The sequence below is a fragment of the Mustela putorius genome, unplaced genomic scaffold (assembly GCF_011764305.1).
Source record: "Mustela putorius furo isolate JIRA1106 unplaced genomic scaffold, ASM1176430v1.1 tig00003898_pilon_pilon_pilon, whole genome shotgun sequence".
Classification (NCBI taxonomy): Eukaryota; Metazoa; Chordata; class Mammalia; order Carnivora; family Mustelidae; genus Mustela; species Mustela putorius.
Genome location: NW_025422047.1, coordinates 8296627 through 8322122, shown reverse-complemented (window position 1 = coordinate 8322122; position 25496 = coordinate 8296627). Strand labels below are relative to the sequence as shown.

The 25496-nt window shown below is 44.5% G+C and overlaps 1 protein-coding gene across 1 annotated transcript in view; it reads right to left on the bottom strand.

Annotated features, from left to right (window-relative positions):
• The window catches only part of RTF1 (RTF1 homolog, Paf1/RNA polymerase II complex component), a 54003-nt gene extending 35611 nt beyond the window's left edge, over positions 1–18392 (bottom strand). The window contains exons 1-2 of the mRNA XM_004751144.2: positions 18178–18392; positions 985–1095 (exon numbers count right to left, since the gene is read on the bottom strand). Coding sequence (XP_004751201.1) covers positions 985–1095; positions 18178–18375 — 309 coding nt within the window. The 5' untranslated portion in view covers positions 18376–18392. The remainder of the gene's footprint in view (positions 1–984; positions 1096–18177) is intronic.
• Between the last annotated feature and the right edge of the window lie 7104 nt (positions 18393–25496).

Below are 25496 nucleotides of genomic sequence, written 5' to 3'. Positions count from 1 at the left end.
GCTCCCTGCTGAGCAGAGAGCCCGATGTGGGGCTCAATCCCAGGACCCTGGGATCATGACCTGAGCTGAAGGCAGAGGCTTTAACCCACTGAGCCACCCAGGCGCCCCAACTTTATTTATTTTAAAAAAGATTTTATTTATTCATTTGCCAGACAGAGATCACAAGTAGGCAGAGAGAGAGGAAGGGAAGCAGGGTCCCTGCTGAGCAAAAATCCCGATGCAGGGCTTGATCCCAGGATCCTGGATCATGACCTGAGCCAAAGGCAGAGAGAGGCTTTAACCCACTGAGCCACCCAGGCGCCCCTTATTTATTTATTTTTTAAGCCACAGTGAATATGGGGCTTCAACTCAGGACCCTAAGATCAAGAGTTGCATGCTCCACTGACTGAGACAGCCAGCCACCTCTACATAAGGCATTCTCTCTTTCTCTCTCTCTCTTTTTAAAATATTTCATTATTTATTTGAGAGAGAGAGAGTACTTGCATATGAGTGAGGGGGAGGGACAAAGGAGAGAATCTTCATGCAAACCCCTTGCTGACCACAGAGCCCAGTAGGGGGCTTGATCTTAAGCACTGAAATCATGACCTGAGGCAAAATCAAGAGTCCAGTGCTTAACTGACTGGCCACCCAGGCGTCCCCAGAATTTCTTCTCTTGCATGGGAGTGGAATGAAAACAATGACAAAAAAAAGATAAAATAAAGAGATGAAGACTAACAGGTTGTGCTTCTTCTTTTGCAGCAGGGCTGGAAACAAGTGACTAAACAATGGTGGCCAGTGCCATGCAGAGGGGCCTACCAGGTAACAGACAGTGGAAGGAAACATGAAAATTTGAAAGCTTTCCTTACACAATTTTTTTGTCCCTGAGAAGTTCTGGTACATCTCAGGCAGTAAGGTCTCAGTTTAAGGAAAAGAGGCTGTCAGGAGTCACCAACTCAGGGCCCTCAAATACGACTCAGTCCCTGGGCCGATGCCCTCCACACCCACCTCGTCATCACTGTTGGACGTCTCCGAGTCTGAGGAGGCTGCAGGCTGACTCACAGGAGGCTCCTTCTCCTCAGAGTCACTCCGCTTCCGCTTTGCCAGGGACAAGAGCTCCTAACAGGGCAGAAGCAGACACATGAGTTTTGTTCAACACAGAAAAAACATTCAAGAATAGCAAAATGCCTAGGTCTCTTCTACCTCTTTGTGCTTTCAATCAAAAGACATCATCATGGGAACTTTCATCACCCGAGTAGACAGGCTGCCAGTATTCCTAAGCACTAAAGAAATGTTTTCAAAATTTGTTCCTTTCTTCTTAAAGGGAAATGTACATCTTAAATGGGAAAATGACTGGAAAACTGAACTGGAGGTTATTCCCAAATTGCCATCATTTCCTCTATAAGCTACAGATGTACTGATTCTTTGGAACTAATTTGAGAACCATATTTTTAAAGGTAATTTGCTCACTGTTCTTACTGGTATAGCTAACTAATACTCCAAGCATCCTCTTAATGTAAATCATGGAGAAACTGGATTTGTGGGACTATTCTGAATAAAGCTGACAAACTACAATTTTCTAAGAATTTTTTTTTTAAGTGGGTTTCATACCCAACAAGGAGCCCAAAGTGGGGCTTGAACTCCTGACCCTGAGATCAAGACCTGATGTGAGATCAAGAGTCAGATGCTTAACCAACTGAGCCACCCAGGAGCCCTTCTAAGACCATCTTTTATTCTGAATGCTTGAACCACGGGGGGAAATAAGTATATTTTTGGTGTTTAATATTTCATTTATTTTATTTGACAGAAAGAGAGATCACAAGTAGACAGAGAGGAAGGCAGAGAGAGAGGGGGAAGTAGGCTCCCTGCTGAGCAGAGAGCCCAATGTGGGGCTTGATCCCAGGACCCTGAGATCGTGACCCGAGCAGAAGGCAGAGGCTCAACCCACTGAGCCACCCAGGCACCTCTATTTTTGGTGTTTAATCCAGAGCCTGACAACAGCAGTAAGTGTTCTGGCTTCTACCTCAGTATCCTAATTTGACAAACCAAATGTTCCCATTCACGACTATGCCTTGTCCTGGTGATTTATGACAGATTACAGGGGGAGGGATGTGCCATTAAGTGTCATGGCTAGAACCAGACTTTGCTTTCACATGGTTCCTCTCTCCTCTTACTTCTCACCAACTCAGTCCAGTCACTCAAACATGCTACAAAAGGAAACTTCTCTAGTTCCTGCCCTCTGTAATATCAGTACTAGTTTGAAATTATACTGCCCTATCTAACATTTAATCTTTATGACAACCTGAAGGTAAGTATTGTCATCATCCCCATTTGAAGATGAAACTAAGCAGCAGGAAAGGTTAGAAACTTACTCAGGGTAACACAGCTAGTACATGATAGAGCAAGAATTCAAACCAGGGCAGATAGAACCCTACCTTGTAATTCAGTCATGGTCTACCACTCTAAAACATTTTCCCTTCTGCCAACAAAGAGAAAAATACAACTAATAAATACTAGAATGTTATTTATTGATGATGATGGTGCTATATAATTATAGGTCAAATGCCAAGATGGATTTTAAAATAATAGACTGCTATAAAGTATCTGTTTTCTTCTTCCAGTCTCTTTCTATTTTAGGAGTATACTCCCCTGGCCAGAATGAGAAAATGACCTTCTCAGATTAACAGCTGACCCGCTCTCTTCCTTCATAAGCAGTCATGAAATGTTACTCTTCTCATTTCACTGAAGAGAGGTACCACACCAACTTCCTCAAAAGGCTGAAGATCATAAGAACACTCAACTTTTTCATTCCAAAATAGTAACTCCTATTGACCAAATGCAAATTACAGCAATAAGTATGTGTGTTTACTGTGTTTTAAAGACTTGAGGAGGCACCTGGCTGGGTTAGTCCATGCAGCATGCCTCTTAATCCTGTGGTTGTGGGTTTGAGTGCCCCAACAGGGTATAGAGATTACTTAAAAATAAAATCTTAAAAACAACAAAACAAAGGGGCGCCTGGGTGGCTCAGTGGGTTAAAGCCTCTAACTCGGCTAGGGTCATGATCCCGGGGTCCTGGGATCGAGCCCCACATTGGGCTCTCTGCTCAGCGGGGGGCCTGCTTCTTTTTCTCTCTCTGCCTGTCTCTCTGCCTACTTGTGATCTCTGCCTGTCAGATAAATAAAATCTTTAAAACAAAAACAAAAACAGGGGCAACAGGGTGGCCCAGTTGGTTATGCATCTGGCTTCAGCTCCGGTTATGATCTTGGGTCCTGGAAATGAGCCCTCCAATAGGCTCTGTGCTCAGTGGAGCATCTGCTTGTCCTTCTCCCTTGTCCCTCCATCCACCCACGTGCATAGGCACATGCACGCATGCGCGCTCTCTCTCTGATAAATGAAATCTTTAAAAACATAAATAAATAGGATGCCTGGGTGGCTCAGTCAGTTAAGCAGCTGCCCTTGGCTCAGGTCATGATCCTAAGGTCCTGGGATCAACTTCCACATCAGGCTCCTTGCTCTGCGGGGAGCCTGCTTCTCCCTCTGCCTGCCACTCCCCCTGCCTGTGCTCACTCTCTCTGATTAAATAAATAAATAAATAAATAAAATTGAAAAGTTAAAAAAAAAACCCAGGTGTAATTTGTAATTTACATATAGTACATTTTATCCTGTTTTATGTATAAATTCTAAGAATTTGACAAATACATGCAGTTTAACCATTCCCACAATCAAGATATAGGACAATTCTATCATCCCCACAAATATTGCTATAATTTACATTTGGTCAAGAGGAGTTACTGTTTCGGTCTTAAAAACAAGTAGAATGTTCTCACGATCTTTAGCCTTTTCAGGAAGTCAGTGCTCTTTATATCCCTCCTCCATCCTCCGACAACCACAGACCTGTTTTCTGCGCCTAAAGACAAATCTGCCTATTGTAGACTATCACATAAATAGAATCGTACAGTATGCAGCCTTTTGGGTCTGACTTCTTAGCATAATGCCTTTGAGATTCATCCATGTGTCAGCACATATTAGTAGTTTGTTCCGTTTTCTTGTTAAGTAGTATTCCATTGTCTGGATGTACCATACTTCGCCAGCTGAAAAACATTTGGGTTGTTTCCATTTGGAGGCAATTACATCCTCATATGTAGGTTTTTGAGTACATGTAAGGCTTTTTTTTTTTTTTTTTTTAAGATTTATTTTATGGGTGACTCGATTGGTTAAGCATCAAACTCTTTTTTTTTTTTTTTTTTTTTATTTGAGAGAGAGACAGTGAGAGAGAGCATGAGCGAGGAGAAGGTCAGAGAGAGAAGCAGACTCCCCGTGGAGCTGGGAGCCGGATGCCGGACTCGATCCCGGGACTCCAGGATCATGACCTGAGCCGAAGGCAGTCATCCAACCAACTGAGCCACCCAGGTGTCCCAAGCATCAAACTCTTGATTTCAGCTCAGGTCATGATCTCCAGGTCCTGGCTGGGACTAAGCCACATCAAGGTTCCTACTCAGGGGGTAGTCTGCTTCAACCTTTCCCTCTCTCTCTGCCCTTCCCCCCTGCTCATGCTCTCTCTCCTAAATAAATTTTTTTAAAAATCTTGGGACCCCTGGGTGGCTCAGTCTTGGATATCTGCCTTTGGCTTGGGTTGTGGTCCCAGGATTCTGGAATCGGCCCCGCATCGGCCTCCCTGCTCAGTGGGAAGCCTGCTTCTCCCTCTCCCACTCCCTCTCCCACTCCCTCTCTCACTGTCTCTCCCACTCCCTCTCTCACTGTCTCTCTCACTGTTTCTCTGCGTCAAATAAATAAATAAAGGGGCACCTGGGTGGCTCAGTGGGCTAAGCCTCTGCCTTTGGCTCTGGTCATGACCTCAGGGTCCTGAGATCGAGCTCCCCATCAGGCTCTCTGCTCAGTGTAGAGCCTGCTTCCCTCCCTCTCTCTGCCTACTTGTGAACTCTCTCTGTGTCAAATAAATAAAATCTTAATAAATAAATAAATAAAATCTTTTTTAAAAAATCTATTTTAGGGGCACCTGGGTGGCTCAGTGGGTTGGGCCTTTGTCTTCGGCTCAGGTCAGGATCTCAGGGTCCTGGGATCGAGCCCCACATCGGACTCTCTGCTCGGCGGTGAGCCTGCTTCCTTCCCTTCTCTCTGCCTGCCTCTCTGCCTACTTGTGATCTCTCTCTCTCTGTCAAATAAATAAAAAATTTTTTTAAAAATCTATTTTAGGGCGCCTGGGTGGCTCAGTGGGTTAAGCCGCTGCCTTCGGCTCAGGTCATGATCTCAGAGTCCTGGGATCGAGTCCCGCATCGGGCTCTCTGCTCAGCGGAGAGCCTGCTTCCCTCTCTCTCTCTCTGCCTGCCTCTCCATCTACTTGTGATTTCTCTCTGTCAAATAAATAAATAAAATCTTTAAAAAATTAAAAAAAAAAAAAAAATCTATTTTAGAAAGAGAGTGTGTATTGGCAAGATAACTTGAGTCGGGCAGGGGGTGGGTGGCCAGAGGGAGTAGGAGAGAAAAATCCTCATCCCTGCTAAGCTTGGAGCCCAATGTGGACCTTGATCCTCAGACCCTGAGATCATGACCTGAGCCCAAATCGAGTCAGATGTTTAACTGCCTGAGCCACCCAGGCACCCGTATATATATATATATATATTTTTTTTTTTTTTTTAAAGATTTTATTTATTTATTTGACAGACAGAGATCACAAGTAGGCAGAGATGCAGGCAGAGAGGAGGAAGCAGGCTCGGTCCGGGCATCGGGTTCGGTCCCTGGGATCATGACCTGAGTGAAGGCAGAGGCTTTAACCCACTGAGCCACCCAGGTGCCCCTAAATGTAAGTTTTTATTTCACTTCGGTAAATACCTAGAAGTGGGATTACTGGGTTACATGGTAACTGGCATATGGCCTTTACTGTTATCTTTTTCCCTACATTATCTTAATGCAAATTTATAAAATTTAGAAAGATTTCTGGTAAGTAATCTCTTTCCTGACCCTTTGAGGTTCAGAGATGCACTAGAAATCTGTTTTAATACCAACTCATTTTAACAGGGATTTAGATAACTATCAATCAAATCCTATCCTGAAACATTAACTATTAGTAGACATTCATCAAAAGCTACTACAACTAAAGTGCTAAAAAGTTAATACTGCCTTCCTGTTAAAGTTCCCCTCTATACTAAAAACCTAACAATGGCTCTCCTTCACCAATGAACAACTGCATCTGATAGACACAGACCTCCCACGACACAAATACCATATTAACCATAGTATGGTGACAGCAAAGAGCTTTTTTTTTTTTTTTTTAAGATTTTACTTATTTGACAGAGAAGAGTTTACAAGTAGGCAGAGAGGCAGGCAGGCAGAGGAGTGGGGGAAGCAGGCTCCCTGCTGAGCAGAGAGGCCAATGTGGGGTTGGATCCCAGGAACTGAGGTCATGACCTGAGCCGAAGGCAGAGGCTTAACCCACTGAGCCACCCAGGTGCCCCAGCAAAGACCTTCTTAATAGTGTGATATATACCCTTTCCACAAGTTAAGATTTGTGCAGGAAGTTACTGGGGGAACTCATGTCAAGGTTCTCTCTCTCTCTTTTTTTTTTTTTTTTTTCAAGGTTCTCTTTATGGTCAAGTCTGCTAATCTACTTAGGGCTTGTAAGTACAGGTAAACAGAACAATGTGCAACAGAAAGGTCTTTTGAACATGCACATGTGAAAAGACCATCAGACTGACCACCTGTAGGGGTGACTGATTCAACACCTGGACTTTGAAAGTTAATCTAGAACTGATTCACGCACAGCCTGTAGGTCCACTGGCAGCTCTCTCCTGCCAGCTGGATTCAACTGTACCATGCTGTTGAGATAAGTCTGTGTGTCCAGTGGCTCTCTCCCATCACCGTCCCTATTTCATCTCATCCAGTAAAAACCTTCCCTACCTATCTCGGTATTCATCTAAGGGAATGGTAGTCGGGGGTGACAGCATGGCATATAAAATTTAAGCCAAACTACAGATCTGGCTAAATTAAGGCTAAGACCCAACATACTACAGGTATGGCTGTGTAGGATGCCTCATCTGGCTTCTAGAGTTTCATGAACATTAACATTGCTTAAAAGCCGTATTTAACATTAAAATAGACTGCCAAAATTGAGACCCTAAAATAAAGCAAGTCTCACAGCACTAAGGTAATCTTTGTTAAAATAGCATTATTCTGGGGGCACCTGGGTGGCTCAGTGGGTAAAGCCGCTCAGGTCATGATCTCAGGGTCCTGGGATCAAGCCCCGCATTGGGCTCTCTGCTCGCAGGAGCCTGCTTTCCCCGTCTCTCTCCCTGCCTGCCTCTCTGCCCACTTTTGGTCTCTATCTGTCAAATAAATAAATAAAATCTTTTTAAAAAATTAGCATTATTCTGGTTAAGTTTAGACTTTTAATCCCATCAATATGTGAAGATTCATAAACCTTAACATTTAATCCCCCTCCCCATCATTCACAGTGTACACTTTGTGATGTCATATCAGAATCAACTGGTAGTAAAGCAACCTAGCTCCCTCTCACTTACTTAAAGGAAATTAAACCTCATCTCTTTAATCAAACCTCCCATGATCACATGAAAGTGGGATAAATATTCTGCACCCCAGAATGAGACTAAACCCTATGGATGGGCCTCAGAGGTTTTTATAGCTAATTAGCATGCTGAGCTCTTTTTCCCTTATTTGAATATTCCACAAACTAACTACTATAAATAATTTCTACCAGCTAGTACGACCAAACATCTTGGTTTGCTCAGGACGGTCCTGGTTTTAGCACCGAAAGTCCTGAATTCTAGGAAAACTCTTCAGTTCCAGGAAACTGGGATAGATAGTCACCTGACTACCAGCACCTATCATGTACCTCCAAGCCCTGGGGAGACAGTCATGAAAAAGGATACAGAGTCCTTGACCTCATGAAATTTAAAACTGAGTGAGGGAGACAAATAATAAACAGAAAAAACTCATTACATCTCATGATAAGTGCTAAGAAGAAGAGAATCAAGTGAATGGGGAATGTATCTGAGATACAGTGATCTGAGGAGGCTTCTCTGAAGCAGCGACCTTTAGGCTGAGACTAGGACCTTTGAAGGACCTTTGCAGTTTTCTGGACAGACATCTTCAGATGGAACAGCTTGGCTTAGTCAAATAACTAAGAAGAACCAGTGGGACTGGAGCTTGGCAGGCAAGGGGGAGAACAGCGAAAGGTTGGTTACAGGTTAAGAAGAAACCAGATCATTCCAGGGTTTATAAAACAGGACCAGGAGCAAGCATCTCATTTGAAGGCAATGGGAAGTCACCAAATGGTTTTAAATGGAGTAATCATCCCCAGAGAGTTTTTTTTTTTTTAATTTTTTAAAAATTTATTCGACAGAGAGAGATCACAGTAGGCAGAGAGACAGGCAGAGAGAGAGGGGGAAGAAGGCTCCCTGCAGAGCAGAGAGCCCGATGTGGGGCTGGATCCCAGGACCCTGGGATCATGACCTGAGCCAAAGGCAGAGGCTTAACCCACTGAGCCACGCAGGTACCCCACCAGAGGGTTTTTTAAAGAGCTTTCTGACAGAAGAGGAATAGACCAGAGGGGCCAGAGCAGAAGTACGGGAAGGAGTCAGAAGGAATCCATAGGAATGTCATCAGAGTGGATGGTGACCTGGACATGAGAAGTCGTCACAGAAACAAAGAGAAGAGGAAGAACTAGAAAGATAATGAGGAAAGAGTAGTAAATCACATATGTTTAAATCTGAGATATTAGGGCACCTGGATGGCTCAGTAGGTTAAATGTCTGACTCTTGATTTGGGCTCAGGTCATGATCTCAGGGTTCTGAGACTAAGCCCCATGCTGGGCTCTGCACGGCATGGAGCCTGCTTAAGATTCTCCCTCTTGGAGAATAAATGAAACAAGATGGGATTGGGAGGGAGACAAATCATAAGTGACTCGTAATCTCACAAAACAAACTGGGGGCAGGGGGGTTCGGAAAGGGGGGTTGGGGTTATGGACATTGGGGAGGGTTATGTGCTGGGGTGAGTGCTGTGAAGTGTGTAAACCTGGCAATTCACAGACCTGTACCCCTGGGGATAAAAATATGTTTATTAAAAAAAAAAAAAAAAAGATTCTCCCTCTCAGGGCGCCTGGTTGGCTCAGTGAAGCCTCTGCCTTCAGCTCAGGTCATGATCTCAGGGTCCTGGGATTGAGCCCCGCATCGGGCTCTCTGCTCGGCGGGAAGCCTGCTTCCCCCTCTCTCTGCCTGCCTCTCCGCCTACTTGTGATCTCTGTCTGTCAAATAAATAAGTAAAATCTTAAAAAAAAAAAAAAAAAAAAAGATTCGCCCTCTCCCAATTTGAGAGGTATGGTATGGGGCTGTGGGGATAGGGAAGGAAAAAATGAAACAAGATGGGATCGCGAGGGAGACAAACTGTAAGAGACTCTTAATCCCACAAAACAAATTGAGGGTTGCTGGGGGGATGCGAGGGGCTGGGTTATGGACACTGGGGAGGGTATATGCTATGGTGAGTGCTGTGAAATGTGTAAGCTTGAAGATACACAGACCTGTACCCCTGGGGCAAATAATACATTATATGTTTAAAAAAAAAAAAGAAAAAAAGGTGTGGGGGGGGTGCCTGGGTGGCTCAGTGGGTTAAGCCTCTGCCTTCAGCTCAGGTCATGATCTCAGGGTCCTGCGAATTGAGACCCACAATGGGCTCTCTGCTCAGTGGGGAGCCTTGTTCCCCCTCCCTCTCTCTCTGCTTCTCTGCCTACTTGTGATCTACTCTCTCTGTCAAATAAATAAAATTAGAAAAAAAAAAAAAAAGATTCTCCCTCTCCCTCTGCCCTTCCTCATCTCTCTTTCTCTCCCTTCCCCTACCCTAGAAAAAAAATTTTTTTGAGATGTTAATTCCTACTCTTTCTTTCATAACAAAACTATCCATAGAGGAACAGGATTCCAAAAGTGGACACTTGGTTACCTTTCAGGAGTAAGGAATGGAGCTACGGTGTATATGTATGTTTTTGGGACATGGAGGTATTTGTTTTGCTGGAACTGTTTCAACAAGCATCTACTATTTTTTTTTTAAGATTTTATTTATTTGTCAGAGAGAGAGGGAGAAAGAGAAAGAAGACAGCAGAGGCAGAGGGAGAAGCAGGCTCCCCGCTGAGCAGGGAGCCCAACATGGGACTCGATCCCAGGATCCCAGGATCCATGACCTGGGCTGAAGGTAGACACTCAAACAACTGAGCGCCCAGGTGCCCCACACTAATTTTATTTTTTCATGCTTTTTAAAAATATATTTATTTATTTGAGAGAGAGCAATAGAGTGTATGTGCGCACAAGCGGGAGAAGGGGCAGAGGGAGACGGGGAGAAAGGGAGAAAAGCAGACTCCCTGCTAAGCACGGAACCTGATGTGGGGCTTGGTTCCAGGACCCTGAGATCATGACCTGAGCTGAAATAGAAAGTCAGAAGCTTAGGGATTAGGGTTAGGGACTGTTAAGTGTCTGCCTTAGGCTCTGGCCATGATCCCTGGGTCCTGGGATCAGGTTCAACCTTGGCTGGGGGGGTGGGGGCGGGTGGTCCCTGCTCAGCAGGGAGCCTGCTTCTCCCTCCCCCTGCTGCTCCCTCTGCTTGTACACACTCTCTCTCTGGCAAAGAAATAAATAAAATCTTCAATTAAAAAAAAAAGAAGAGTTGGACGCTTAAATACTGACCTACCCAGATGCCCCTCTACTATTTTTATTGAAAGAAAATAAATCCAAACAATGAATAAATAAATATATATATATATATATATATATATATGCCCCTCTGACTTAATTCCAAAGTGGCAGTATAACAATGTTTCATATTTCACATGATTGCCACTAAATGTGGCAACTTCCCCTTCAAATTTCCAGCCAAGTAATTATAATTGTAGATAAAATACTGAGTTGTATAAATGCCCACATTACAGAACTGACAGAATCATTTTTCAACCCATTTAAAAGGTACCTAAAATTAAAAAAAAAAAAGTATACTATTGTTACTTGTTTTTACTTGCAAGGTTCCCTTTTCTAATATACTTTCTAACTAATGCACATTTCTTCTACCCCTTTAAAGGGGTATCAGTATTATAGTAGAGGGGCTGGAGTCAGAACTCCCAAATTGACACTCTTATCTCTGAGTAAGCCTGCTATAACCAGAAAAGTCAGAACACTTCCCACCACAGATAGGCCAAGTAGCATTTGCATATTCAACAAAGATTAAGTGCTTACTCCCTGTCAGGCATTATTTTTTCTTCTTTTTAATGATTTTATTTATTTATTCCAGAGAGACAGAGAAGCAGAGGGAGAACGACAAGCGGACTCTGAGCTGAGTGCAGAGCATAATGCAGGGCTGGATCTCAGGACCCTAGGATCATAACCTGAGTCAAAGATAAGAGTCGGACACTCAACCAACTGAGTCACCCAGGCAGCCCAGGCAGGCATTATTTTCAACTACGCACTCGACATCTCCCCTTAGATCTATCACAGACAACTTTAAAATCTTCACCTTTAAACCTCATCTTCCCCCAGGTTCCCCATCTCATGCCAGGAACAATCAGTCATCAAGTCCTCTCGTTTTATCTTGAATATTCCTTTCCATCCAATCAAAAGTACTTCAGTTGTCTCTCTAAGTACCAAACCAGTCCAAGTCAGGCATTCATTCAGCAACCACTGACAGGATACCTGCTGCACATCAGGCACTGGATTAGGTGCAGGGATATTATAGTGAACAAACAGCCTTGCCTGCCTGGAGCTTCCATTCTAGTGGAACTAATGCTTTCCACCATCTCTCACCTGGACTTTCTCTGCCACCTAACTGATGTCCTTTCTCCAAATTACTTTCCACATAACAGCCTAAGCAAAGTGTTTTTCTTTTACTTTATTTTTTAAAAAAGATTTTATTTCTTTACCTGACAGAGAGAGAGAGATCACAAGTAGGCAGAGAGGCAGGCAGAGAGAGGGGGAAGCAGGCTTCCTGCTGAGCGGAGAGCCCGATGCGGGACTCGATTCCAGGACCCTGATATCCTGACCCGAGCAGAAGGCAGAGGCTCAACCCACTGAGCAACCCAGGCATCCCTTTGTTTTTCTTTAGAGAGAGAGAGAGAATGCACACACACAAGGGAGAGCACAAGCAGGGGGAGGAGGCGGCTCCTGGCTGAGCAGGGAGCCTGACGTGGGGCTGGATCCCAGGATCTGGGAAGCACAGCCTGAGCTGAAGGCACATGCTTAACAGACTGAGCCACCCAGGTGCCCCTAAGCAAACTTTTTAAAAGACAAACCTGACCACCTCTTCAAGCTTAAAAGTCTTCAGTGGTTTCTCATTACCCTCAGAAACAAGTCCAAAGTCCTTAACATTGCCAACATGGCCCTACCAATAAACTTTAAAACTTTTTAACCCCAGCTCACAGTAAGATAAATTCTACCTCATGAGCCAGGATACTCGTACATGTATATATGCAAAATACAGGTTACAGGAAACAACACTCCTTTTTACTAAGTCTGACCATGATGTTTTCTTTTTTAAGATCTTTTTTTAAAGTAATTGCTATTCCCAATACAGGGCTCAAACTTACAACCCCAAGATCAAGAGTCACATGCTCTACTGACTGAGCCAGCACCCCTGATGTTTTCTATTTGATTCAATTTCATTTTCATTTTTAAGGCTGGTTTTGATTCACTAAACTGACTTTTCCATCTTCAAAGGCTCCAAACAGGGTCTACTGCAGTTTCATTTGTACCTTCTCTCTCCAACCTGTTATATATACTCCAGTCGCTGTGTGTTTCTTTCAGTTTCATTAGGGTGCTAGGTCCTTCCTGCCTCAATGCTTTTGAGCATGCCAGTCCCTCAACCATGAACACGCAACACATCTCTGTACTCTTCATCTCCTAATCTTTTCCTTAACACACATTCCAAATCTGTGTGTTACTCCCTCCAGAGTAGTCTAGGGCCACTTGCTATGCTCTCACAGTATCACTGCTCTTCCCTCACAGCCTCTAATGAAACTGTGATGAAATGACTCTGAGCAATGCCTGCCCCACACTCACCCCCTCCTCTCTGTCTCCTCTAATCTCCTTGGAAGTGGAAACTGCTTCCATTTTGTTGACCCAGTAGCCTCAGTGCCTAACACTGTCTAACACATTTGTTCAAAGATAAACAATCTCTGCCCTTGGGGATCTTACAGTCTAGGAAGGGAGTAATAAATATACCAACAGATCTGGTGTTGAGTTTTCCCTAAAAGCTTCTCTGTTAGAGCTCCCATGAGACTCCATCTTCCTGCACAGAAAAGGTGAGTGAAATTAACAAATGAGTTACATCAAGCTGAATGCAACATTAGGACACAAGTTAAAAGCTTCACAAGCAAGGTGCCTGGGTGGCTCAGTCCTTAAATATCTGCCTTTGGCTTGGGTCATGATGCCAGAGTCCTGGGATCGGGTCCCACATCGTGTTCCCTGCTCAACAAGAAGTCTGCTTCTCCCTCTCCCCTGGCTTGTGTTCACTCTCTCACTAACTCTCTGTCAAATAAATAAATAAAATCTTTAAAAAAAAAAAAAAAGCCACAAAAACCCAAAACCAAAAACTTCATTCTTCTCGCAAGTTTTTCATCCTAGACTTCTACGAAATTCTGCTCTAATATAAAAAAGACCACATGGGTGCCTGGGTGGCTCAGTCAGTTAAGCGACTGCTTTCAGCTCAGGTCAGGATCCTGGAGTCCTGGGATGAGTCCCACATCCAGCTTCCACACCTCTCATGTTCTCTCTCTCTCTCTCTCTCTCTCAGTCCTCTCTCTCTCACACAAATAAATAAAATCTTAAAAAAAAAGAAAAGACTACAAAAGAGGCACAACTTTTAAATTTAAACTCGCTGCATGGCTTCAGTCAGTTAAGCATCTGCCTTCAGGTCAGGGTCCTGGGATGAGTCCTGTGTTGGGCTCCCTGCTCAGTGGGGAGTCTGCTTCTCCCTCTGCCTCTCCCCTGGCTTGTGGTCTCTCTTCTTCTCTCTCAAATAAACAGAATCTTTAAAAAAAAATAATAATAAGCTTCCCAACTTTTATGCGGAAGGTTTATGGAAGAAGGATACTTTGTAACAATGGTATTGCTAGAAAATATTTACAGGCCTGTTCTTTCTTTTTTTAAAAAAGATTTTATTTATTTATTTGACACACAGAGAGAGAAATCACAAGTAGGCAGAGAGGCAGGCAGAGGAGGGGGTGGGAAACAGGCTCTCTGCTAAGCAGAGAGCCTGATGTGGGACTCGATCCTAGGATGCTGAGATCATAACCTGAGCTGAAGGCAGAGGCTTAATCCACTGAGCCACCCAGGCGCCCCGGGCCTGTTCTTTCAAAGACAAATTGAATTATTGCTACTTCAAGTATCATAAGCAGAGAAAAAGAGGACATGACAACATCACCATTTTAAATAAGAGAGGATATTATGAAATAAAGCATTCCAGTATGCAAGTAGCCCAATTTTTTTTTCTTAAGGCAGAGTAAAGTTTTTTAAAATACGGAGTTGTATTGATCTGAACAGAGAATGCTATTCCTTTATTATCTTGGATGCTTTTCATTTTATAAGACACACTGCATAAATATTCGTAATGACTCACATCCATTATACCCATGGAAGTACATGACAGGGTAGAAAAACAAAAACAAAAACAACAAAAGCTAGGTTTGCCTCAAATTCTTTTCCAAAAGGCACCAAAAGCAAGTATCTTAAGGATTTGCAATTTTAAAATGTTCAAGATGGGGCACCTGGGGGGGTGCAGTCAGTTAAGCATATGACTCTTGGTTTTGGCTCAGGTTGTGATCTCAGGGCCATGCGATTGAGCCCTGCATCCAGCTCTGCGCTGAGTGCAGAATCTGCTTAAGATGCTCTCTCCCTCTGCCTCTGCCCCTCCCGCTAGCTCTCTAAAATAAATAAAGGAATCCTTTAAAAAAAATGTTGAAGGGTATGCCCAACATAAAAAATAAGGTCACTAAGAAGTCACACGTAAAAAAGAAATCCTTCAAATTCTCAAAGGTCTGAGTTTTTAAAATCTTTCAAAGTTAAAACAATTTAAACTACTCCAATTCAGTTCCTACACACCTCTCGTCCCATCATGAAAGGAAAAAAGGAAATAGGTCTCAATAAAAAGCATCCCAACAATTCAAACAGCTTCGAGATTTAGAATAGCCAAGAGCTCTGCTACCTCAAACATCTTTGTCCAGTTTTCTTCTTATGCGCACACTATAGATGGGACAGAAGGCTATTTCTCTCCCAAACGACTTAGTGTCTTACCAAAAAGATTAGCTTGCACACAGACAGTAGTCTCAGTCGTTAATATAAATGAGTACCTGGGCTGTATCTGGTAAAGGTGCAGAGTCCAGGGCTCTATCCCCTGAGGGTCTGATTCAGTAGGTCTGGGATGGGAGCCCCTGCAAAGTACATTTTAAACAAGCAACCCAGGCAGCTTCTGACACAGATGGTCCTCCTCCCACCATCAGAAAAAATCAGCATAGTAGGTTCACCTGCCTTACCTTCAACAAGGACTAAGTTGGAAATAACATTTCTAACATAATGACTTCTACTCCCATCTAGAAAACCTGGGAACAAAGACCTCCTTTTCTAACTGCTTCACTCTTACACTAGACACTCAGAGATTTCTTATGGTTTTGTCTTTTCCACAAGGACCTTACAGTAGATAGCAAATATGATGTTATACCCACAATGAAGACCTAGAACTAGATGGAGCAGCCCAACGCATCTTGGTTAGAAAGGCCCAGATGCACTGATTTTATTCTGAGGATTCCAAAGACCCCCAAACCAGTCTGACTTTGATTTTCTCCTAAAGGTCTTTGGTGAAAACTTCTAGAGGGCAGAGATCTTTGTTTTTCAGTCCTCTGAGAGCCTGGTGCATTGCTGAACAGACAGAGGCACAGGCGCCTCTGTTAGGATGTGCAGGGAAAGGGAGTTTTGATCTGGTTCCCATCTGATAAAAGAATGCCACCTAACCGTGGCTGAAGAGAAGAAAGTTGAAATTGCTGTTAAATTCTATTAGGTATTACTTACAAATTTTATGCTAATTTCTTTTTATAAACAGATAGAGCTGGGTTTAAAGTTGCAATCCCTTCCAGTATCCACTTTGGAAGAGCTAGCTCTTTGTGGATCAGGTAAAACCTCTCTACCACAAAAGGGAGCTCTGAATTCATTTCATTTGTTAGAATTCTGTGGGCCATCATTGCAGACAGAGTAATTTGCAGCTTAGTTCATTCACCATCAGAACAGATGTCTTAGAGTGCTTTACCAAGGAAGCTCCCAAATAATCTTTTTAATTGTTATAACAATTTCCTCCACACTACTGAATGTACTTTACAAACCTGAATTCTAGCAACAAGTAAAATGACCACAAAACATCATTCTAATTTTGCACTCTGAAAAATTAAAAGACTAACAAATTGAGCTGGTATAGTGAAGAGTATGTGCCTTACTATCGTGCAGATTTGGAGTTCAAATTCTAACTCTACCAGTAATAAGTTGTGTGAATCTAGGTAAGTTTCTTCTTCAACCTCCATCTTCCTCATATGTAAAATGCAGAAAATGACACAAAGTTCACCATAATCTGAAAACTTTACAATATAAATAAATAAAGCACTTGAGGTGACCAGTTCAACCCAAGCACTACGTAAATGGTAGATGGTGTTTTTACTGGAAATACCCACATTTCTAAATTTAAAAAAACTGCCAATCTAAAATTATCAAACTTTTCCAGCCAAGAATATATTTTTTATATTTTTGTAAATTTTAGGAGCCTTTCATAAATTTCAGGAGCCTTTCAGTGAGAACATTTTCAACTTACCTTTCAATATCTATCCCCAAACAAGGTTTTCTCCCTTTGATGAAACCCCACAACTTTCCCACCTCCATACCATTTTCAAAACAGTCCTCTTTTCTTAAACACATTTCCAGGCCCTTCTTCTTAAAGTTCACCCATTTCATGCCCTAATACTTTAGTCCTGAGACCTGTGGCCTAATACAAAGAACCTCCAGGAAGCCATTTATACAAAAGCCTTAGTTTGCAAGTGTTCATACCAATATTAATTCTTACAAATACTTGATCCTTTTAATAGCACAATTAGATACTCAAGGCTAATACTGTATCTAGAGTTTACAGTTACAGACAAAAGATACATAGCTAGAAAACAGCAGAGCCAGCCTAGAACTCAAAATTTCATATTCTAAATTCAGAACTCTCTCTTTTTAACTTCTAAAGCTACTACCTCTTACATACTCTTTGTATCATTTGTTCACAAAACATGGTGGGGGGGTACTCTTTCATTCTTCTAGTATCACTAGAGCACTGCTGTAAAGGACAGCTTCCTCCCTACAATATTTTCTAGAGCATAAAAACAGTTCAACCCCAAGACAGTGAGACCAAAAGTTACTTTCAATCCTGCACAATCCTCAAGTAAGAAAGAATTCTGGGATGCTGCATGAAAAGAGCCAAAAAGCCTCAGTCATAGCCCTTCTAAGTTTTCCTATATATTTCTCCACTTTTGGCCTCTTTCCTTCTCCCAAGAGTTTTCTTTGGTCTGACATCTCAACCGGGACCCTTCTCAACCACAAACGACCCTAGCTGCCAAACAGATTTGCGCCCACAGCTAAGTCTTCCTCATCAAGCACGGCATAAGTTCCCCGGAACGTTTAAGGGGGTCTCTCCTCCAGGTCCACACCTCTAATCTGAAAAACTTCATCTTCCAGAGCCCGCACCATCTCGCCCCCCGCCCCCACCACCCCCACACTCACCCATGCACCTCCTCCAAAATCTCCCAGCCTCCCTGGTTGGCGGGCGATACTTCCTATCTCTCCGGGCCCGGATCGCCGGGCCTGCAGCCCGCCGCCCCGATCTGACCCCCGCAGATCATGGACCCCTCTGGTCCCCCGAGCCCGAGGCCCACCAGCCTGGTCCCTGCCCCGCCTCCCCGCCCAAGGCGCCAAGTCCTCGGGGTTCCGACTCCAGGCCCCGGCCGGACTCTGAGGGCCCCTGGTGCTGCGGAGAGGACAAAAAAGAGGTGGCAGCGGTGATCAGGGCACGGGGCGGGCCGGGAGCTCCGGCCGGGAGGCCCCGGGCCCGGCCGGCTCCAGGCTCCCGTGGCCCGGACTCAGCCCTCCCGCTCCGCCGGCCCGCGCCTCCGCGGCCTGCCCTCACCTGATCCAGGTTCTCATCGCTGCCGCTGTCCTCCGTGTCCGAGTCGATCACGACGCGGCCTTTCCGCTTCTTTACCATGGTGGTCCCCCGGCTCCCACGCCGGACGCCGCCCGGACTCCCCTCTTGCCCGCCTGCCAGTGGGACCGCCACTGCCGCCGCCGCCGCCGCCGCTCGACCCACACAAAGGCGACCGCGCATGCGCGCTCCGCTCCGCCCCTGGCCCCGCCCCCCGCTCGTCGCACGCCGTTCGCCGGCGCCCGGTGCCCCGCCCTGCCCCACCCCCGACGCAACGTGGGAGGCGGGCCCCGGTACAGGGTTGGGTTCCGGACAGGGGACAGTGGTCCTGTACTCTGCTCCGGCCTCTGGAAGATTTGGGTGAGTCTCCTGTGCGGGGCTGGAGCTTGGTGTGCTACGTACCTGTAGTGAACTGGCGTTGCAATCATCTGGGTCTGCTCTGACAAGCCTTACAACTGGTCTGCACTGATGGAGTGTCAAGTGCGCCGTCAGGGGCTTGCCCGCCTGGAAGACACAAGTAGGCTGGACCACGCAGAAGGCACCGGTCAGGGATAAAGCCTGCCTACCTGGGCTGTGCAGGTGACACCTGAGCTGGAACGTGGAGGATGCATCCAAGTTACCCAAAAGAAGAATAGAAGGAAGGTTGTCCCAAGCAGAGAACCGCATGGGCAAAGGCCCGTAGATAATTGAAAAAATTGGGTTCAGGGAATTGAAAGTTCATTATGGAACAGGGAATATGGTGTGTGTGGAGGGACTCAGGGGCCACAACCTTCAGTGCCTAATAAGTTATATTCAGAAGTTTGAACCTCAGTATTGAAAGATTTTAAACTGAAGAACGACGTTATTAGCTTTGTGTTTTAAAAAGATTACTCTGGGAGCAGTGTGGCGAATGAATGAGAAGGAAGGGAGCCCAAGGGCGAGGAGGCCACTTAAGCTGTTGGTGTCATTATGGCAGGCGATGATGGTGCCCCAAACCAAAGAAGAGGCAATGCAAATGAAAAGAAGTGGATGGATTCTGCATAATTTGGAAGGTAGAATTACCAAGACCTGAATATTATTTGGGAGAGAGTGTAAGGCGAGGTCCCAAGCACAAGTGATGTCTTAGATCCTGGCTTAGGAAGCTGATGGTGAGTGGGCCCTTCATCAATATGAGAAACACAAGTGTAAAGGAGGTTTGGGAAACTGGTGTATGAAGGAAAAAAGTTCAGTTTTTTGCTTGTTGAGGTCAGTTAATTATGTTTTTTTTTTTTTTAAGATTTTATTTATTTTATTTGACAGAGAGAGAGATCACAAGTAGGCAGAGAGGCAGGCAGAGACTGAGGGGGAAGCAGGCTCCCTGCTGAGCAGAGGGCCCGATGCGGGGCTCGATCCCAGGACACTGAGATCATGACCTGAGCCGAAGGCAGCGACTTTAATCCACTGAGCCACCCAGGCGCCCCAATTATGGTTTTTTTTTTTTAAGATTTTATTTATTTATTTGACAGAGAGAAATCACAAGTAGACAGAGAGGCAGGCAGAGAGAGAGAGGGAAGCAGGCTCCCTGCTGAGCAGAGAGCCCGATGCGGGATTCAATCCCAGGACCCTGAGATCATGACCTGAGCTGAAGGCAGCAGCTTAACCCACTGAGCCACCCAGGCACCCCGAGGTCAGTTAATTAAAAGAGCAACCTCAGGGGCACCTGGCTAGCTCAGTCTGTAGAGCATATGATTCTTGACTTTGGAGTCATGAGTTTGAGCCCCATGTTGGACATAGAAATTACGTTAAAAAATAAAGGGCAATTTCAGAGGTGATTTCTTTGTGGGATTTAGAATATGAGATAGGGAACATTAGCAATAATAATTTGAAAATGTTCTCAAAACTTTTGGGGAGTCATTAATTCTTTGTTCTGCAGTGAACTTGGGAGTTAGATCCCAGTCTTCCCTGGGCATTACTGGACACAGGCAAGCTGATAAGTTTTTCTCTCCGGCTCGTTTTTTCTTTTCCCCTTTCCTGTCTAAATTTTATTTTCTCCAGTAAGTTATAGCATCATAAGTGTGTATGCCTTAGAATAGAAATAAAAGAATATATCAGACTTAGAGGAATCCCTGGAACTAAACACATATCAAGATATCCAGTTTGCTGCCAGTTAGCTTGAAAATGCATTCAGGATTTAGAGAAAATTAAGGCTTAATTCCCTTTTTACTCCAAAAGATTTTTCCTAAGATATACCCCTTGACCTCTCTCCTCCAACATATTCTTGGAAATGACCCCATGGCAACAATGACTCAAATGACCAAGCCGGTTTCCCTATCTCTAGCCACCCTGAAATTTGATGCCTTTCTGTGAGGACCCTCTTTAAATGTGTTAATAGAAGAAGACCAAGGGTCACCTGGGTGGTTCAGTTGGTTAAATAACGACTCTTGATTTCAGCTCAGGTCATGATATCAGGGTTGTGAGAGCCCTATGTTGGACTCCACGCTGATGGTGGAGACTCTCCCTCACCCTCTCCCTCCTTCCCTCCCACCTTGCCCACTCTCGAACATGTGCTCTCTCTCTAAAAAAAAACTTAAGGGGCGCCTGGGTGGCTCAGTGGGTTAAAGCCTCTGCCTTCGGCTCAGGTCATGATCCCAGGGTCCTGGGATTGAGCCCCGCATCGGGCTCTCTGCTCAGCAGGGAGCCTGCTTCCACCTCTCTCTCTCTCTCTGTTTGCATCTCTGCCTACTTGTGATCTCTGCCTGTCAAATAAATAAATAAATAAATAAATCTTTTTAGAAAACCCAAAACTTAAAAGACCATAATAGGGGCACCTGTGTGGCTCAGTTGGTTAAGCCTCTGACTCTTGATCTCAGGGTTGTGAGTTCAAGCTCCATGTTAAAAGACCGTAATATTGTCAGTGACCTATGACTGCAATTAAGAAAGATAGGCTTTAGGGCACCTGACTGGCTCATTTGGGAGAGTGTGCAACTCTTGATCTTGGGGTTGTGAGTTTGAGACCCATGTTGAATGTAGAAGTTACTTAAATAAATAAAACCAAAAAAGTATATTCTTTATTTGAGTGAAATCTATTGATTTTGCTCTTTCTTCAAGGAGTCATCAAATGATTCATATACTGGGTGCCTGGGTGGCTCAGTGGGTTAAGCTGCTGCCTTCGGCTCAGGTCATGATCTCAGAGTCCTGGGATCGAGTCCCGCATCGGGCTCTCTGCTCAGCAGAGAGCCTGCTTCTCCCTCTCTTTCCCTGCCTGCCTCTCTGCCTACTTGTGATCTCTCTCTGTCAAATAAATAAATAAAATCTTAAAAAAAAATGATTCAGGGCGCCTGGGTGGCTCAGTGGGTTAAGCCGCTGCCTTCGGCTCAGGTCATGATCTCAGGGTCCTGGGATCGAGTCCCGCATCGGGCTCTCTGCTCAGCAGGGAGCCTGCTTCCTTCTCTCTCTCTCTGCCTGCCTCTCAGTGTACTTGTAATTTCTCTCTGTCAAATAAATAAATAAAATCTTTAAAAAAAAAAAAAATGATTCATATACTGAAGTTAGTCCATATTGAGAGTAAACAGTGTCTTTTTTCTTTTAGATTTTATTTATTTGACAGATGTCACAAGTAGGCAGAGAGAGGGAGAAGCAGGCTCCCTGCTGAGCAGAGAGCCCAATGCGGGGCTCAATCCCAGGACCCTGAGATCATGACCTGAGCCAAAGGCAGAGGCTTAACCCTCTGAGCCACCCAGCTGCCCCTGTCTTTTTTTTTTTTTAAGATTTTTTTTTAAAGAATTATTTATTTATTTGACAGACAGGTCACAAGTAGGCAGAGAGGTAGGCAGAGAAAGAGAGGGGGAAGCAGGCTCCCCGCTGAGCAGAGAGCCCGATGCAGGGCTTGATCCCAGTACCCTGGGATCATGACTTGAGCCAAAGGCAGAGGCTTTAACCCACTGAGCCACCCAGGTGCCCCTTTAAGATTTTATTCATTAGAGTGTGCGCACAAGTGTGCACGAGCGGGGTCAAGAGGAAGGTCAGGGGGAGAGGGAGAAGCAAACTCCTTACTGAACAGGGAGCCCGATGCAGGACTCAATCCCAGGACCCTGGGATCATGACCTGAGCCAAAGGCAGATGCTGAGCCACCTTGGTGCCCCGAGAGTAAGCAGTGTCTAGATTGAATGAATAAACATATTATACTCTAAATTTCCTCTTGAGTTGGCTTTCCAGAGAACCCAACCTGTGCAAGTTTTCCCTTAGTAAAGTGAGGATAATGATTATATCTGCCTCTTTGGGTTGTAATAAGGTTTAGATTAGTTAACATATGTTGAAAAGTGCTTAGAGTACTTCCTGGCAAAGAGTAAGCACTCAGTAAATGCCAGCTATAATTGTCTAGGGAGGAACTGTAGGAAGAGGGTTGAGATAGGAGATTTTTATTTTTTAATTTTTACACTTTGATGCTGTTTGGGCTTTATACATTGAGAATGAATTTTTTATCATAATGATTTTTTAAAATATTTTATTTATTTATTTGTCAGAGAGCACAAGCAGGGGGAGTGGCAGGTAGAGAGAGAAGCTGACTCCCTGCTAAGCAGGGATCCCAATGCAGGACTAGATCCCAGGACCCCAGGATCATGCCCTGAACTGAAAATGGAGGCTTAGCCCACTGAGCTACCCAGCCATCCCTCATAATGGGTTTTTAACAGTTTTGTGGAAATAGAATTTTTTTTACCCACTATAAATATTATTCCTACTGGAGCACCTGGCTGGCTCAATTGGTGGAGCATGCAACTTTGGATCCCAAGGTTGTGAGTTCCAGCCCTACAGTGGGTGGAGAAATTACTTAAAAATAAACCTTAGGGGGGGGGGAGAAAGAATGTGGTAATACGTGCGTGTATGTGAACATTGAGAGCAGGTCTAGGGAAACCATTACTGTGTATGTTTACCGTGGTTTTTCGGTTTTGTTTTAAAGGTTAGATGGAAATTTTTTTTTAAAGATTTTACTTATGGGGCGCCTGGGTGGCTCAATGGGTTAAAGCCTCTGCCTTCGGCTCAGGTCATGATCCCAGGGTCGTGGGATCGAGCCCCACATCGGGCTCTCTGCTTAGCAGGGAACCTGCTTCCTCCTCTCTCACTCTCTGCCTGCCCCTCTGCCTACTTGTGATCTGTCAAATAAATAAATAAAATAAAAAAGATTTTATTTATTTATTTGAGAGAGAGAGAGAGAGAGAATGAGAGAGAGCATGAGAGGGGAGAGGTCAGAGGGAGAAGCAGACTCTGAGCAGGAAACCTGATGTGAGATTCAATCCCGGGACTCCAGGGTTATGACCTGAGCCAAAGGCAGTTGCTTAACCAATTGAACCACTCAGGTGCCCCCCTCCCTTTTTTTAAAAAAGTAGGCTCCATGCCCGGCATAGAGCCCAACTGCCTGGGTGGCTCAGTGGGTTGGGCGAGTGCCTTTGGCTCTCGTCATTGTCTCAGGGTTTTGTTTGGGATCGAGCCCTGCGTTGGGTGCCCTACTTCTCCCTCTGCCTCTCTCTCAAATAAATAAATGAATAAATCTTAAAAATAAAAAAAGAGGGGCACCTGGGTGGCTAAGTGGGTTAAAGCCTCTGCCTTCAGCTCAGGGTCCTGAGATCGAGCCCTGCATCGGGCTCTCTGCTCAGCGGGGAGCTTGCTTCCCTTCCTCTCTCTCTGTCTGCCTCTCTGCCTACTTGTGATCTCTGTCCGTCAAATAAATAAATAAAATCTTAAAAAAATAAAAATAAAAAAAGAGGGGGACACAACCAATTGAGCCACCCAGGATGGCTACACGGTCCTACACAGTGTTGCAGGGTTCTTCTTTTGGTTAGTGGACCATTTACTTATTTATTTTTAAGTTTTTTATTTAAATTCAATTTCATTAGTATGTACTGTACTATTAATTTCAGAGGTAGAATTCAATCATTCATCAGTTGCATACAATACCAGACCTTTTCTTTTCTTTTTTTTTTTAAGATTTTATTCATTATTCATTTGACAGAAAGAGAGAGAGAGATCACAAGCAGGCAGAGAGGCAGGCAGAGAGGAGGAAGCAGGCCCCCTGCTGAGCAGAGAGCCCGATGCGGGGCTTGATCCCAGGACCCTGGGATCATGACCTGAGCCGAAGGCAGAGGCTTAACCCACTGAGCCACCCAGGCGCCCCCCAGACCTTTTCTTAATTAATGAGTTGAGGGTCTGAAAATTAGCTCAGATGCAAAGGTGGGAGAAGGATGTCACTTTTTATTGGGGCAGCTGCCCTCAGCCCGTTAATCACCTGACCTTGATTTCTTCTGATTGAAAATTGAAATTTAACCCTGTTAGCCCTTGGAGATGCTGTATTCTGTAAACCATCTCCATAAGTCTCTGAGGTTCAGGCAGCCTTGGCTGTGACGCTGCCCTTTCTGCTATTAGAATAATTGTATCTACCTGGCTCCTTAATTATCTGGTAGTTAAGTGCTGCCACGTGGCCTCTTGTTGCAAGTTCTATCACCCCATTACTGTTGTGAGCCTGATTTTGTAACAGTCTCTCCTACTGTCAGTCCTGACCTGTATTTTTAGCATGTAGTAAAATTTCAGTGATGCTGTTGCAGCTCTTTACCATCTCATTCCCTGTGGCTTTAGTGAGTGGAGTATCCTCTTGATCTTCCCATGGAACGTAATTGTTTAGTGGGATTTCCAGCCTTCCTACAGTACATCTACTTCACTGTGCTTCCCTGAGTTTTTAAATCTATTCCTACACAATGTGTCCTGGCAGTTTTGACATTTTTTTCCCCCTCTTTGTATGGGTTGTAGTTTTTCATGCTCCTAAGAGCCATTCTGGTAGTATTTCCTGGGGCCTTGGCAGAGTGATAACTGTTGTATCTCAGCAGAATGTTTCCAAATCAATAAATTCTCCCTAACCCAATTTTGTGATCTGGTCCTCTTGATTAAGCACCTGCAGAATCCAGTCCCTTGTTACTCCCCCAGCTCCTGGCATTTTATGTGTGGCTAGTTCTTGTAGCTCCTTTGGGGGATAGCACCTTAATGAGTCCCAATAAATCCCTCACTGGGTTATGTACTGTTTTAACTTTGGTTATCAGCCTAGTATCCAGCAGGGAGGTAAGAGCAGACTTTGAGAAGGGTACCTGCAGTCTTACAGGGTCTGGTCTTCTGCATTGTCTACAAAGAAGAGGGAAGCGCTAGATGATGGGCCATTTCTGCACATTCAGAGGGTGTAGGAGAAATTGGGAATTCAAGATCTTCAGGGGCACCGATCAGATATCTCCATCCCACATGTCATATTCCCATTATTTCTCAACTAGGGTCTTTAGCCAGCTTGCCTTGCTTGGGAGTTTAACATC